We start from the raw sequence: 12,121 nt of genomic DNA, 5'->3' as shown, positions 1-12,121 counted from the left end.
GCCTTGTCTACCGCATCTGTTGTTTCGCTCTGCTCAGCCTTGTCTACCGCGTCTGCGGTTTCGCTCTGCTCAGCATTGTCTACCGCGTCTGCGGTTTCGCTCTGCTCAGCCTTGTCTACCGCGTCTGCGGTTTCGCTGTGTTCAGCCTTGTCTACCGCATCTGCGGTTTCGCTCTGCTCAGTCTTGTATACCGCGTCTGCGGTTTCGCTCTGCTCAGCCTTGTCTACCGCGTCTGCGGTTTTGCTCTGCTCAGCTCTGTCCACCGCGTCTGCAGTTTTGCTCTGCTCAGCCTTGTCCACCATGTCTGCGGTTTTTGCTCTGCTCGGCCTTGTCTACCGCGTCTGCGGTTTCGCTCTGCTCGGCCTTGTCTACCGCGTCTGCGGTTTCGCTCTGCTCGGCCTTGTCTACCGCGTCTGCGGTTTTGCTTTGCTCTGCTTGATTACCGCATCTGCGGCTCTGAACCCGTCTCCCAGTCTGTACTGGACCCTACCCAGCCTGCACTCTAGCCTGCCTGTTCCTGTATTCCCCGGTGTGGGTCAACAGCCGTGTCTGGGGTCTGACCTGGAGTGGCACCTGGTCCCTCTGCTCGGTTCCTCCCTGGTGCAGTGGCGTCATATGCCGTTGTGCGATCTTGGTCGGATCGGGCAGATACTTAGTTACGCCCCTCCAGGCACTCTCCGGTTCATGGCACAGTCGAATCATTCATCACGCACACGCCAGTCAGTCCGGGCGTGTGCATTACAGAGTGTTTGATGAATAAGTTTAGAACCTTTGCAGATGGAAAATAAAAATAAATAACTAAAATAACGTGGTTGCATAAGTCTGCACACCCTTAAACTAATATTTTATTGAAGTACTTTTTGAATTTCTGACAATATTCAGTCTTTATGGGCTAGAGTCTGGACTCTAGATGGCAATTCCAAATCTTAGATTTTTTTTCAGGCGATCAAATTTCTTTTGTTGATTTTGAGAAATGCTTAGGATTGCTATGTACTGAAAAGTTAAATTCCATCGTCAGATTTATAGCAGAGGCCTGAATGTTTTGATGAAAAATGAACTGTTCTTTGGTACTGTTCACAATTCTCTCCATGTCTACTAAAGCCTCAGTTACAGCTGTTGAAAAACAGCCCCAAAGCACAAAGCTTCCGCCACTATGCCTCACTGTGGGTATGTTGTTCTTTCAGTGATTCACAGTGTTGGCTTTGTGCAAAACATACATTTTGGAATTATGGCCAAAAAGTTCTCTCTTGATCTCATCAGACATAACATGCCCCCTATATGTGTTTTGCGCAACTTGATGGAGGTTTTGGCAAAACATAAACAAATGTGGATGCTCTCATTTGTAAGGAAAAGGCTTCTGACTTGTAATTGTAATTGGTTAATTCTGAACACAACTAAATACTCAATTATAAGAGGGTGTTCAGACTTACATAGCTACATTATTTAGTTCGGTTATTTTTAATTTCTCCATCAAAATGATTTCAGTTTATTTCTCAATGGATTTGTACAGATTCTAGGTGACAATAAAGATGTGTAAAGTTCTGAAATAATACTTCTAGGTATGATTTTTTGTCAAAACTGCATATTTTTAACCTTGTAGCCTTCTATAGACCAGTAATATGTGCTATTTTCCTTTTTTTTCCCAAAAGTAATATTAAAAATATCAGATTTTGATCATTTTTTTAAAATTTAAGGATCTGATTTAATTTGATTCACCTATAATCCTCAATAAGGTTTTAAAATTATACAGAAAATTGTAAAAAATATAGGAGCCAAACAACAATTATCCAGATACATTTTATTTTTGCAAATAAATTATAGTTATTAATTGCCATGATGCCCCATATCACACTGATAATTTAGTTTTTTTGATAAGCATAACAATAAGAAAAATAATAACTTAACAACTTAAGTTATAACAATAAAAATCAATACTTTGGGGTACAATTAAGCTACCTTTATGTATCCCCAAATAGTTCCATGGAAATCTAAGACTCCAACTTCAAAAGAAAAGCTAAGTAAAGCTAAATTAGTATTTATGTCTTTTTTTTAAATGTCTAACATTCATTCTGCTGGTTAATTTTATTATAAATTCATATTACATCCGCTAAGAATTTTATCCCTTATCCATTATCGGCATAGAATATTAAGTATGGTGGTTTTTAGCTCTCATTTGCCAACAATCAAAGAAATTGAGTGTAGACTTGGGAGGGCGACATAAAGAATAAAGCAAAGAAGAGTAAGTAGTCGTTTGTTGAAAATTATGCTGAAGGGGCATAAGTTAGAACCTAAAAAATATAGAACATAAAACAAGAGGAAAGAGATCATGTTCCAAATGACTCTGAAGTGAATGTCACGTTGCGCATCAGTAAAACCAGAACTTCTACTGCTCATGATTCTGGAGTGTCTAAGGAGTGACACAATCAAAAGTCCAATGAAAAAACAGAATATGAGAAATGGCATAAAAGACCCTGCAAAGCAGATCATAAAGTAATTTAACCAGTTTTCTTTGATGACCCCAATTAGACCGTCTGTACCATTATAAGACTGAAAAGAAAACACAAACCACTTAAAAGGCAAGCTGGACAGCAATGATGGAACCACAGAGAGGAGAAGCATCCAGGGGACCATCTTGGAGATGTTCACCTTGACTCTAATGAAGAATCTGTTGTTGTCATTTGTGATCTTCACGCAGTAGAAGACACAAAGCATCGAGCCCCACCAGAGACTGCAGAACTCTACAGATAGAGTAAAAGTTATTGTATACTCCGGAAATGCGGTCATGGTGGTCACTGACTGATAGTGCAGATTGTCTATAATAAACAGAACATAGGAAGATAGAAGTATAATCCTCGCCATGGCCAAGCTGGTGATGATCATATCAATAGCCTTAAGAGGTTGAGATTTTTTCCAGCAATTTAGATTTGTCGTAACAATAAATATATTTACAAGAATTCCCAAGGCAATCATAATGCAAATAATTGCAATTAAGAAAAATCCAGCAATAATTTCAAAATATTCCGTAGTCATGTTTGATGACCAGGAGTCATGAACTCATCATGAACCTTCAGCTCCTATGTGAAGATAAATCTGTCTACAGTCAATGTTGCTACCGGTGACTTAATTCAAGCATTTGTTTTATACTTTGCATGAGATTTGGTCACTAATTTACAAATAACTAAATCTTTTGGATCAGATTTGGATGCATTAAGGTTGATGTGGTTAGTTGGGAGGGAGAGAGGAAAATGTCTTTGTTTACAGATGGTACTAATCTGTGATAAGTAAAGGGAATACTGACTGTTTCACACAATAGCAATAAAAGAATAAAAATGTAAATAATAATAACAAGAATAGTTCTTTATACAGCACCAAAGTGTTTCACAGTAGAGGACACATAAATCAGACATTACAAAGTGACATATAATTCAAATAGATGAATGAGGGTCCTACAAAAATAGCACAATGGCAGATTTTTATCAGTGACATCCACTTTCCTGGAATTGTAAAATGTAATGTTTTGAACTAGCAAAAATATGCATAGTAAAAAAGGAACCAAAGCTCATCGTGGTAACGTAGTCTGATAGTCCAATACCTCATCATCATGGACAAATATACCTGATTTGGAAGTGAAAGTTTGCCCCCTTACCTCTTAATCATCTCTACGGCTGCAAAACAAGATTAAACAAACAAGACAAGTCTTTACTGTCCGACCACCACAACCCATTTGTTTTCCAGACCATTGCCCTTCCCCCATAACTTTCCTTTCCAACATCACTGAAGGAGACCTTACTCGTCTCCTCTCCAAATCACACCTCACCACTTGTGCACTGGACCCCATCCCATCCCACCTCTTCTCCAACCTCACCCTCATACTCATCCCATCCCTAACCAATCTTCTCAACCTATCACTAACTTCTAGTACCTTCCCCTCTGTCTTCAAACATGCCACAATCACGCCGATCCTCAAAAAGCCATCCTTTGACCCAACTGCTTTGTCTAGCTACCTCCCCATATCGCTGCTCAAATTTGCCTCCAAACTCTTTGAACAACCCGTTCACGCTAAATTTTCCTCTCACTTCTCATCTAAATCTCTTTTTGACAACCGACAATTTGACTTCAGCCCCCACCATTTCATCAAAACTACCCTTACCAAAATTGCTAATGACGCACTTACAGCCAAAGCTAACAGAAAATTCTCTATACGCCTCCTTCTTGACCTGTCCTCTGCCTTTGACACAGTTGACCACTGCCTGCTACTACAGATCCTATATGACGTGGAGTACAAACGGTTTTCACTGCGCTGCCGGCTGTCCACGTGGAAAAAATTTACCTATTGGTTCCGAGAAAGGATTATAGATTTCTTTTTATTTAATTATTTTCCATTACAAGTTAAAATCAACGTGTTTCGAAGTTTTGCCCAACTTCTTCATCAGGATAAGATAAGACAAAGAGATTTTTTGGCGTCAAAAACCTTGCACTATCCTGGATCTCCTCATACCTTTCCAAATGCACATTTAGTGTCTCCCACGCCCACACTACCTCCTCATCCTGACCTTTCTCTGTTGGAGTCTCTCCGGGCTCCATCCTAGGGCCCTTTCTCTTCTCAATCTGTACCCTTTGCTTGGGACAGCTCATAAAGTCCCATGGCTTCCAGTACCATCTGTACGCTGATGACAGTCAGATCTACCTCTCTGACCCAGATGTCAACTCTCTGCTGTCCAGAATCCCAGCATGTCAATCAGCCATATCCTCCTTCATCTCCTTTCTCTTCCTCAAGCTCAATGTGGACAAAACTGAATTCATCATCTTTTCTCCATCTCCCGTATCTTTCCTTCCTGATCTTTCTATCACAATAAATGAGATCACGCTTTCCCCTGTATCGGCAATCTGCTGCCTTGGAGTAACCCTTTACTCTGCCCTGTCTTTCAAACCACACATCCAAGCTCTCGCCACCTCCTGTCACCTCCAGCTCAAAAATATTTCCAGAATCCGTCCTTTCCTCAATCTGCAATCTTCTTAACTGCTTGTGCATGCCCTTATCATCTTCTGCTTCGACTACTGCAACATCCTCCTCCGTGGCCTACCTGCTAGCACTCTTTCACCTCTCCAATACATCCTTAACTCAGCTGCGCGAATAGTTTATCTCTCACCTCGCTACTCCTCTGCTGCCCCCCTTTGCAAATCCTTTCACGGTCTCGCAATTGCCCAGCGTATCCAGTTCAAACTACTAATAATGACCTACAAAGCCATCCATAACCTTTCTCCTCCGTACATCTCTGAACTAATCTCCCGATATATTCCCTTACATAAGCTCTGGTCCTCCTTCTCTCCTCCACACTTATTCGTTCCTCACCCAATCACCTCCAAGACTTCTCCCGAATATCCCCCATCCTATGGAATTCTGTGCCTCAACACGTCCGATTAGCCACCACATTCAGATCCTTCAGACGGAACCTGAAAACCAATCTTTTCAAGAAAGCTTACAGCCTGCCATGACCTTGCTGCCACCTCAACACCACTGGAGCTACTGCAACCCCCAACCTACTGTCTCCTTCCCCACCACCCTGTAGAATGTAAGCACGTAAGGGCTGGGTCCTTTTCCCTCTGTACCAGTCTATCATTGTTAGTTTTTTTACTGAGTTATCTGTATTTTGTATGTAACCCCTTCTCATGTACAGCGCCATGGGATCAATGGCAGTATATAAATAATAATAATAATAATAATAATAATAAATGCTTAGTCTGCTACTGGTCCCACCGTCTTTACAATAAACATTGGAATTCATATAAAGCCACATAAACCCTTCATCAGCCAGTGGTTCATATCTGTATATGCTCAGATACAAAGTGCTACTGGGTGCATGGAAACTGATGAAAGAAGGAACTAGATACTGAGGAAAGATGTAGTAAGGGAGAACGGAGAAAAGTTGGATAAGTGAGATGATGTAATAGGCCCACTAAAAAAGGTGTGTTTTGGGGACTTTAGGGAATTAAGCAGATTTGCTGGGGTAGTGCGTTCCAGATAACTGGTGCAGCACAGGAAAAGTGTTGTTTACAGAAGTGGGAGGTTCGGATTATGGAGGATGTTGGATATTACAGATGAGCAAAAATTTGAAATTCAAATTTGCCAGGAGCAGAGTCACTGCTGCAGGAAGCTAGCGGCAGGAGTGGGGCGATGCTGCGGGTCCTGGGATGGGAGGAGGGGGAGTCCCGGCGGTGTGAGACAGGAACCATTGATCTCCTGGTGGTGGGCTTCTGGAAAATATCAGCGGTGTGAGGCAGGAGCAGAGTCCCCGCTGTGCACTTTGATCTCTCGGCGTGGACTTTAGGAAAATGGCATCGAAGGTGGCGCATGCGCACATTGAGATCTCGGCTCATCAGGGTTGCCAGCTTCCTGCAGCAGTGACCATGCCTCCTGTGACCCCCACTCCACCGCCACTACCCCCATGGTAAGAGTCATTCGGACTATAAGATACACACCATTTTCCTCCCAAATTTTGGATAAAAATTGTGTGTCTGAAAAATGCGGTAATCATTATTCTATCAAAATCAACATGATAAAAAAGATCTAGAATACAGGGGATAAGTTTTGCAGGAAGGAAAAAGTCCCATTGTACAGATACAATATGTATGATTCTATAATCAATATGACCAAACAATGTATTTATATAAACAAATGCAAGTGCTGAAAATGATACAGTCCACATAACAACCCTGAAAAAATGAAAAATACATCACATAGTGTGGTACTAGTACTAAGTAAGACCAACTAAAAACAAATACTAATAGTGCATATAAAATGTCAGGTATTCAGCACTCAGTATCATAGTAACAATAGTTTTCAAGTAAAAAGCAGTGAACAAAAGAACACTAGCCACAGCATTAAATATTAAATTTGTAGGTTTTGCCATTTGTAGAATTTGTAGAGCGGATATTTCTTATAAATAATGATATTGTCGCAAGTTCTTAGAGTTATTGGGTTCATATGGAGACAATGAAAGTATAAGCAGCAAACCTAATAATGTGGTGCCGGTAATACATGAAGACCATTTTAAAACAAATACAGATGGCACATAGAATTGTAAAAGTACCTACTAGTGACTATCATACTAATCATAATTTTCATGTGAAAAACATTGAAAAAATAATACAAGTCTCAGTATTGTATATGAGGATAGTAAGTTCTACCATAGGTTTGCCAGAGTGCATAAAGGACACCCCTGACGCATGTTTCATGTGGGCTTCTTCAAAAGGGGTTTAGTGTGACATAGGAGAGGGGGGTAATAAACAGGGTCATCAATCAAATCAATAAATTACTAAAAAAAGTGCAGCGGCTGAAATAAGCCTTTTTCCAATGGCGCCCGACCACCCGCATCCCTGAAATCAGCGTACCATGTCACATTGCCTTTGCACTTTTTTAGTAATTTCTTGGTTTGATTGATGACCCTGTTTAATACCTGCCTCTCCTATGTCACGCTAGACCACTTTTGAAGAAGCCTAAGCGAAACATGCGTCAGGGGTGTCCTTTCTGCACTGCTCTGGCAAACCTTGGTAAAACTTACTAACTTGATATACAGTACTATGGCTAGTGATATATTTTCGTTGTTTTTCACATGAAAATTATGATTAGTATGATATTCACTACTAGGTACTTAAAAAGTTATACTATATGTGCCATCTGTGTTTGTGTTAAGGTGGTCTTCATGTATTACCAGCAACACATTATACATTTTATTGTTTATTCTTTCATTGTCTCCATATGAACCCTATAACTCTAAGCACTTGCACTTTTGTTAAATGCAACCGGATTTTATACTGTAAATTATTTGTCCATTTAATTATTTATAAGCGATATCTGCTCTGCATCACTCTGGTAAAATTCTAGCAAAACTTACAAATTTAATATTTAATGCAATGACTAGTGTTATTTTTTTCATTGGTTTTCACTTAAATATTATTGTTACTATGATACTTAGTGCTGAACATCTGACATTTTATATGCACTATTAGTATTTATTTTAGGTGGTCTTACTTGCTACTGATATAGAAGGGTTAATGTTTCATCCTCTCGGCTCTATATTTCTCTACATTCTGCACATTCTTTTCTGCTCTCTGTTCTATACTTTGTTTAGAATTATCCAGTCTCATTGAGTTGCATTGCTTGTAAATGGTATAAGAGATAGTATTCTTTGTGTGAATAAACAGAACTTGATTTGCTCACAACCTGTGCACAGTCCTTTCTCCAAGAACTTGTTAAATTAGAGGGCCTAATCTCTTAATTCACCCTCACTGGTGCTCTAGAATTTCTGACTTTGGGTCAGTATAAAAACAGCTACAACACTACTAGCACCACACTATGTGGTGTCTATTAATTTTTCAGGGTTGTTATGTTGGCTATAACAAAATATCCCATAAACATATTGCTTGTGGACACATACACAAGTCCAAAACGGGTGTGTGCCACTGCGAACAAGCCACTCCAGAGAACATGGAATAAACAGAGCAAAAACACAAAGTTTTATAGGTCATATATAAAGATAAATATAACTTTATTAGCACATACAAATTAGTCAAATACATATGATTATACAAAAGACATGTGTAGGAGGGATATAGGGGGTAGCAGCACGGGTGTAAAACACACAGGGGACCATGCCAAATCACATAGTTTAGGGACTGGGTGGAACACCGAACTCAGGCATCATAAAAGGCTAACAAGACCAAGTGGTATATAGGCAGTATGGAACAATGTCCTTAAAGTTAAATTGCCATAATTGCAGTACAAAAACAAGACCTGATGTTGGTGTACCTATCAGAGCATGGAAGTCCAAACAAGAAAAATAGAAACTGCATGGCTTACCCTGAGTGAGCACAACGCCCAAGATGACAGATAAATATGTACCGCTTCCCGACGCGCATTTCGCGTAGAGCATACACGGCTTTATCAAGGGAATCCTTTATCTATTTATCTATCTATTTATAGACCAATATCTTATTAGCAGAATACTTCAAATGGTGATTAAATTAGAACAATAAAATGGGTTTCTTCATCAAAGGTATCAATGCAATCAGTATTGCAGCGTCATTACAGTCATGTATTTCCTTTTCATTACAACACTGTGCTGACAGGTTCTCATAAAATATTCCGGTTTCAGGTTCATTACCCTTTTGAATTGATCTACACCATTGGAGATGTTCAATAATAAAATGAATTGTCAAAAATACAAATTGTCTAATAATTGTGCACACAGTATTATTTTTTTTTGTTTTGTTTTTTAATGTATTCAATAAAATGTATTTCATACAAAAAACATCTTTTTTTGTTGTTGTGGAGACTATTTTATTACCTTTCTTAGATTTTTTTGCTGGTGTCTTCTAATATATTGTGAATTCTCTGGAATGCACTACCCAGGACAATTCGAATTAATCCCCAATACCCACAGTTTTAAGTATATCCGAAAAACACACTTTGGCCTATCTCCTCACCTCACTTATGTAACTATTCCCATTTTGCCATTCCAAAATTTTCTTACAAATCTGTTAACGCATGCTATAATACATCCCCAAAGAGATCATAAAAGTTCTCTTAGGAATTATTTTTTTAGCTGTCCCCCAATTGCTGTAGCAATCAAAAAAGCTCCAATTACAGGGGAAAATGGCTTATTGTACCAGGCGTCACTGGTAGATGTGATCTTGATCTGCTAGGACCTAACAGCTTATTGTACCAGGCGTCACTGGTAGATTTGATCTTGATCTTCTAGGACCTAGCAGCTATGCTATGCTCCCAGAGACCTGGTGATCACATTATCACATGTCAAGGCTTCACTTTATTGCTAGCGATGAGCAAGGGTAATCACAACTGCTCGGTACTTGCCGAGCATCTCACTCGCCGAGTACTTTCTGGATGCTCGGGTAGGACCTTGAGTCGCCGCTCCGCATGTTTGGCAGAGACTGCCTGTGGGGATTACCTGCAACTCACTATAATGCCACAGCCATGGTTGTAGTATTACAGTGATTGACTGGCCGAATAGCATCATTGTGTCTATATCAGACCCGGTGACCCTATACTTGTCACAGTCTACCCTTCAGACAGGCAGAGTGGGGAGAGGTGCTACTGAGCTAGAGAGAGAATTGGCGGTTTATTTAGTTAGGTGTTCTAGAGCAATATACATTTCAACTAACAGTCCTTCTAAGGATTAATCCAGATGCATATTAATCCTGGTGATAGCAGGAGTTAGACAGGCAAAGCTTGTGGAGAGTGTATGAGCAGAATAGGGTCCATTGCATGTTCTGTCTGCTCTGCTAATGTTACAGAAATCCACAGCCCTAGTTATCAGGGCTAATATTTTTTTTCCTCTTATTCCTGATTATTTGCTTGGAAAGCTATATAATACAACATTTTTACTGCTCCATTTGCTTGTTAGCAGCATACAGCCAGATTTATTTGATTTTGTTTGCATTGCTGTATTGTGGAAGCAAAGAAACTTGTCCATCATCTCCGGTGATCCGATATTACTGCGGTTATAATTGTGACATTTTTTGGAGCGTGCCAAATATTATTCTCCATTTAAAGTCTGCCAGTTGTGTGTTGTTCAAATTATTCACACTTTGTCGCTGACCAATATCATACTAATAGGCCACTGCCTAAAACCGTGGTCATCAGAAGTGATCCGATATTACTATGGTAATAATTGTGGCATTTTTTGGAGGGTGCCAAATATTATACTCTATTTAAAATAGGCAAGGCGTGTGACAAGGGACTGGGAAGTGGACGTGATGGTGATGGTGCACACAGAGGCCGAGGCCGTGCATAACATGAAACTGTGCCTGCTAAGGGAGCACAACAAACACCCACATCATGTCGAAATACCTTCCTGTCTCAATTACTAGGGGACTGCAGCACACCAAAATTGAAACCAGACCAGTGTGAAAAGGTGGTTGGTTGGATAGCAGATAATGCTTCCAGTGAGTTTGCGACCACCACCACCACCACCCTGTCTTCCACACGGTACAGTCTCCGTAGCTGTGAGTCTAAACCACATATTCCTCACCTTGATCCTCCTTCCTCCCACCATACTGAGTGTCCGGAGACAACTGATCCCACACTTGGACACTCCGAAGAGCTGTTCACTTTTCCATTTATAGATTCGGGACTCTCATCTTGCTCGCTTAAAGCGGGGCAAGAGGAGATCTCATGTAGCATGGCCAAATATTTGAGCAGCCACTGTCACAAGAAGGTGATGGTTGGAAAGTGTAATTACTGTTGCAAGAGGTGGATGATGATGATGATGAGACACAATTGCCAGCAAATCAGGAGGAGGCCCAGGGTGTGTACGTGGAAGACGAGATGGTGGACGTTGAAGTCAATGACCCAATCTGGCAAGGTGACGTGCTTTACAAGAACAGCAGTACAGAGGGGGAGGGAGGTGTAGCACCACAACAGGCAGGAACCAGCAGTGGGGTGGCCACAGAAACAAGGTGGACAACTGCTCCCCAGAACACCAACACGAGGGAAGTTGCCAAACTGTTAAGTCTTCCCAAGTTTGTCCGTTTTTTAAAGACTGTCCAGTTAACCCTACAAAGGCCATTTGAAACATCTGCCATGCCAGCATCAACAGAGGCAGCAAAATTACCAGACTGAACACCATCAGCAAGCTCAGTCACATGACAGCAAAGCACCCAACTAATTGGGCCGAATGCCAGGGTCCAGAAACAGTGTTTGCATGTGACGCCACTGCCTTTTCCGCTGTTGTGCGTGCACGCCAATTCCCTGTCCATGGCGCAGGTGAAGATGTCTCCTGCCCTGCACCTGTCATTGCACACTTGCATCCACCACCATCAGCAACTACATCCATGCCTTTATCCCAGTGCAGCATTCAGTTGTCCCTACCCCAGTCCTTTTAAATCAAGCCCAAATACAAATCCACCGACAGACCACAATACTAAACAGTCACATTTCTCAAATGCTGTGGATAAGTGCTTGTGGTAGGTAAGGTACTTCTCACTGATGGCACACTGCTTAATATAGTTGAAGCTGGGACCCAGTTGGACCCAGGGATGGAACATGTCCTCCCGATGCCGAGGATTGCAGGCCCTGGATCAATCAGGGTTGCCCCCACAT

The 12,121-nt window shown here is 40.9% G+C and overlaps 1 protein-coding gene across 1 annotated transcript in view; it reads right to left on the bottom strand.

The window, feature by feature from the left end:
• The window catches only part of LOC141258427 (taste receptor type 2 member 40-like), a 133,209-nt gene extending 130,179 nt beyond the window's left edge, over window positions 1-3,030 (bottom strand). The window contains exon 1 of the mRNA XM_073673428.1: window positions 2,358-3,030. Within this exon, the coding sequence (XP_073529529.1) occupies window positions 2,358-3,030 (673 nt within the window). The remainder of the gene's footprint in view (window positions 1-2,357) is intronic.
• Between the last annotated feature and the right edge of the window lie 9,091 nt (window positions 3,031-12,121).

The sequence above is a fragment of the Phyllobates terribilis genome, unplaced genomic scaffold (genome assembly GCF_046119375.1).
Source record: "Phyllobates terribilis strain yellow unplaced genomic scaffold, ASM4611937v1 Scaffold_3__8_contigs__length_932513732, whole genome shotgun sequence".
In the NCBI taxonomy this organism is placed as follows: domain Eukaryota; kingdom Metazoa; phylum Chordata; class Amphibia; order Anura; family Dendrobatidae; genus Phyllobates; species Phyllobates terribilis.
The sequence above is the reverse complement of the archived record's forward strand: the minus strand, read 5'-3'. Positions and strand labels throughout refer to the sequence as shown.